This window comes from Eleginops maclovinus, chromosome 21 (genome assembly GCF_036324505.1).
Source record: "Eleginops maclovinus isolate JMC-PN-2008 ecotype Puerto Natales chromosome 21, JC_Emac_rtc_rv5, whole genome shotgun sequence".
Classification (NCBI taxonomy): domain Eukaryota; kingdom Metazoa; phylum Chordata; class Actinopteri; order Perciformes; family Eleginopidae; genus Eleginops; species Eleginops maclovinus.
In genome coordinates this window covers 2761259-2765459 of record NC_086369.1, presented here as the reverse complement: position 1 = coordinate 2765459, position 4201 = coordinate 2761259, and the positions used below count along the sequence as shown (strand labels likewise).

The 4201-nt window shown below is 43.3% G+C and overlaps 1 protein-coding gene across 2 annotated transcripts; it reads right to left on the bottom strand.

Annotated features, from left to right (window-relative positions):
* Positions 1–1234: 1234 nt before the first annotated feature.
* Positions 1235–3675, bottom strand: dtx3la (deltex E3 ubiquitin ligase 3L a). Of its 2 annotated transcripts, none has more exons than XM_063912314.1 (5): positions 3512–3675; positions 2846–2928; positions 2493–2644; positions 1743–1954; positions 1235–1655 (listed from the first exon to the last, which is right to left on the bottom strand). In XM_063912314.1, the coding sequence occupies exons 2-5, from the start codon at positions 2925–2927 to the stop codon at positions 1586–1588; spliced, it is 516 nt and encodes a 171-aa protein (XP_063768384.1). In that variant the 5' UTR covers position 2928; positions 3512–3675; the 3' UTR covers positions 1235–1585. The 2 variants fall into 2 exon arrangements, with proteins under 2 accessions (XP_063768384.1, XP_063768386.1); XM_063912316.1 differs by having other exon boundaries at positions 3508–3651.
* Between the last annotated feature and the right edge of the window lie 526 nt (positions 3676–4201).

The window sequence follows — 4201 nt, the reverse complement described above, 5'->3', positions numbered from 1 at the left end:
TCTCTAATTGTGGGCCAAATGAAAGAGCTTAATGAAACACTGCTGTGAACCATTCATCACCACTAACCGAAGGACCGTGATGACAGGGGAGGAAGGAGAGCGGGGATACATAACATATCTTTGTAGTGTTGCTTCGTTTGAACTTCACAAACCCCAAGCACTTGGGTTTTATTTTAAACGCTGACTTAGGAAAGGAAATATGTAAAGTAAAGGGTTTTTTGCACAACTGATGTAGCAGAAATATATATTGTGAGCTTCCAGTTCAGTTCAATAGACCGGGATGGGGTATACAGCTGCCCCTCGAGCTACAAACAATACTACATCCTTGTGTGTCCCCGATGTGTGTGTTTTGACAGATTTGACAGACTGTGTGACCTGGCAGTGGTGGACAGATGAGAGTCTGTGTGTGTGTGTGTGTGTGTGTGTGTGTGTGTGTGTGTGTGTGTGTGTGTGTGTGTGTGTGTGTGTGTGTGTGTGTGTGTGTGTGTGTGTGTGTGTGTGTGTGTGTGTGTGAGCGTCCAGGAGAAAGTGGTTTAAGAGGCTCCGGGATAACAGAGGCCTCCCAAATGAGATTAGACTTTATTGTGAGTGCAAGGACCTGGCTGTAATTCAGTTTGAAGAGAACATCAGGCCTGCATTAAACCGGGAAAGTTCACACTCGGCAATATGGACCAATAAGGGAGCAGTAAGGCTTTAGGTGGGGTATAAAGGTAAAAGAGAAAAATAGAGCCAATAAATAGCAGAGTCCTTGCTGCCGCCGTACTGTAGCAGTTGTGCAGTGGAACCTATCTTATTCCATAACGTGTCTAAACTGTACAGATGTTTCCTCCGTGGTGAATATACCAGATTAACAGAGAACGTTATTTCAGATGTAATCACAGGTCGACTGTGGAAGTCTCAGGGTTAAAAGAAATAACAATAACTGTGATTTTGGGATAGTGGATGCACAGGGTATATGCACGATCATTTGAAAGGAGTTACAGTCTTTTCAAACCTCCCAAAGTCCCCCAACAGACTTCCAAAGATCACAATAACATTAAGGAAGTATTTCATCCAATTCATTTCTCTGTGAAGCTAGCAGGAAGTCGGCCGGTCAGTAAACAGAACCTGCAACCATATACTGCAGATAGCGGCTGATCACAGATAAACACAATCATTTCCTCAATCTAGATCTGCCAGACAGGAATGCAAAAAGGCAGGATAGCAATGAGTTAAAGGAACATAACAACTGAAGTGTTACTTAAATAATTGTTTAATAGCACATTATATTTTCACTGCATCAACGAGGTGGTGAAATCCTAAACAACAGTTAGAGGGATTGAACTATAACGTGTCTGCACAGCAAGTGGAGTTCACCTCATCATGACCCATTTATTGTGTCCCTTAGAACAAATACAATAGGACTCGGAGGTTTAAAAGCATGTTTTGTATACAATACAATAACTCTTCCATACATGTTACAAGAACACCACCAAAAGTTGGAGGTAATACATTAAAAATAGTATTTTAAAAAGTACAAGAACTTTGCTAATTTACACACACTGCACTAAACATAAACAAAGAGAACCACAGTGTGTGCTGAGGCTCATTCGATGCCTTTGTCCTTCAGTATCTTTCTCACATTCTTCAGGTAGTCAGGATCTGGGTAGCCATCACTGAAAGAACACAGAGAAGGACTAAAGTTTTAAAACACATGTTACTCAAACCAACATGTGGGGACTGTGTTTGTACATTTTACTCACACTTTGATTCCTCCTTCTGCTTGTGTCTTTAAGGGGATGGATGCAGTGGCGATAACGTCCTGTCCGACATTATTTGTGATTACACTGAACAGCAGCTCCGAGTTGAAGGCCTTGTCCAGCAGCTTGAGGACCCTCCTGCCCTCGCGGCTGTCCGGCAGGTAAGCACAGAGCCGCAGCCCTGCGTACGGCTGACCCGGGTGAGGGTGTTGGTCCTGCGGGGAGAGAAGTTTAGGTATAGCGGCTGTAATCTTCTCCCACAGTTTGAACTATGTGCTGTTTCCTCTTCGCATTCTATTTTCCCTTAGCGCTGATAACCAGACCAACCAGTTCATCGACTTCTTCCACTGAAAGAATGCTTCCCTTAGAGCCGGTGCTGAGCTACTTCAGTGTCTCGAATGCAATTATACTTTAAATTACTGTTTCTCTTTCTGTTTGAGCGGATTTCCAAGTATTTCAAGACTGAATTGTAGTGCTGTTTCTGAATAAAGGTTTGTGTATGACTTTAAAACCTAAATCAAACTGGTCACTGATCCTGTTGGTTTATTTTAGGTAAGTGAATGATGCTTTTAAATACTTGTCATAGTGTATGTTCAGTTAATATACACCAATCATCTATCATCCAAACATATTTCACCCTCTGCTCAAATTTGTACTATGAAATAATCCCACCCTCATCAAGACCTCCACAGAGAACAAACCTGAGTCCTCAGAGAGTTTATACTGGTTGTAAGATCGTTTCAGCCCACTCACTGTCTGTATTCCATCGGGGAATATGTAGTTGATCTGCAGGGTGTTGTCGTTGGGGTGTCCCGGCAGGTCTCTGTGCAGGACCACCCAGGTCATATGGCCCTGTGGCTGGGTGCCACTCAGTACTTTGTAAATCCCATTCACCTCTGCATTAGCTGCACACACAGGAGGCCAGGTTTAGTCAAGTCGTCCAGAAGAAGGTCAAGTTTCACAGAATCAGAAAGTTGGTGTGTGTGTGTGTGTGTGTGTGTGTGTGTGTGTGTGTGTGTGTGTGTGTGTGTGTGTGTGTGTGTGTGTGTGTGTGTGTGTGTGTGTGTGTGTGTGTGTGTGTGTGTGTGTGTGTGTGTTTGGAGGACCTTGTTGTACCAGTGATGGAGGACCGTTTCCATCCAGGTAGCGGTTGCAGTACAGTTTGTCACTGCTCTGGCTGGAGCCCATTCTGGGAGGCAAACACACACAGGTTAAGATCACTGAGTAAAAATAACATTTCACATGTTAAAATCTAGTCAATTACAGTAACTAAACAAGTTCTGCTACTACTTTTAGTAATGCTTGGTATGTCAAACTGTCTAAGAAAGAATTCAGACCTCTCTTCAACCTGCTGAAACACCTGAGGTATTCACTCTGTTTTTTCCCCAAAGTAAAACTGGAGCAGAAATCAAGTTTGTCATCACACAACACCTTCCCTGACATTAAACTGCTATACATGATAGAGAGGTTTGATGACACACGGTTGACATGGGCCTGACTTTCACTTCATAATGTGACTGTGTGCTAAACATGTTCAGTAACACATGGAACGCTTGAAGATGCAATTGATCATACAATCCTGTAAATGATATCAGAGGTTTTTCTGAAATCGTGTTTTAAAAAAGCTGCCAAACATCATGGTTGTCCCGTGTTGAAAGAGTAGGTGTGTTAAAGACCTTTGTTTAGCTGTGACTACCCAACACACACAGGTACAGGCAGAGAAACTACAATCATGACAGTAAAGCTGAGTTGTTACGGTCATGCGTACCTACCTGTTGAGGTGCTCTTCTCCTCCACACTTTGGTGAAGTTTTTCTGCTTTACTTCTGGCTCTCTCTTCTGCTGAGTCCCGGAGTTCAGACGCCTTTCCCAGTCATGATGAGCACGACAAAGAAACAGAGAGACAGACACAGGAAGAGGGACACAGAGATGGGCGTGTCGAGGGCTGTGGGTAGATACTGCCGAGTAATCTGTTCAACTGGTGTGGCAGCTTTGACAGGGAATGTGTGTGTGTGTATGCAGGAGTTGCAAGTAAGAGGCAAGTGAACATAACAACAAGAATATCACAGCCACCCATACACACAGATTACATGTTTCCTGACTGATGTGGATAATCTAACTTCCACACGTGTTATTTAACTTCCACGTGAACACGAAATCAAAGGCAGACCAACTTGCTTCAACTGCATTTCAAGTGGCTGAAACAGGAAAGGTGAAATGGGAGTTAGTACTGTTTGCATACAATATAAGGTAGAGACGCTTTAACACATCTCCCTGCTGGAAGCTAATACAACCTGTATGGTGATAACAGGTATTACATGAAGTAAGACAGTCATCTTATAATTAAAATGCATTCAGGAACACGAGCACAACAATGGGCTGACGTTTTGGCTGATAAGCATCCAGGCCCAAAGTCAGCCCATCAGCGACTCCTCTTGTTTTGGTTTCAGCGGAAAGTTTGGC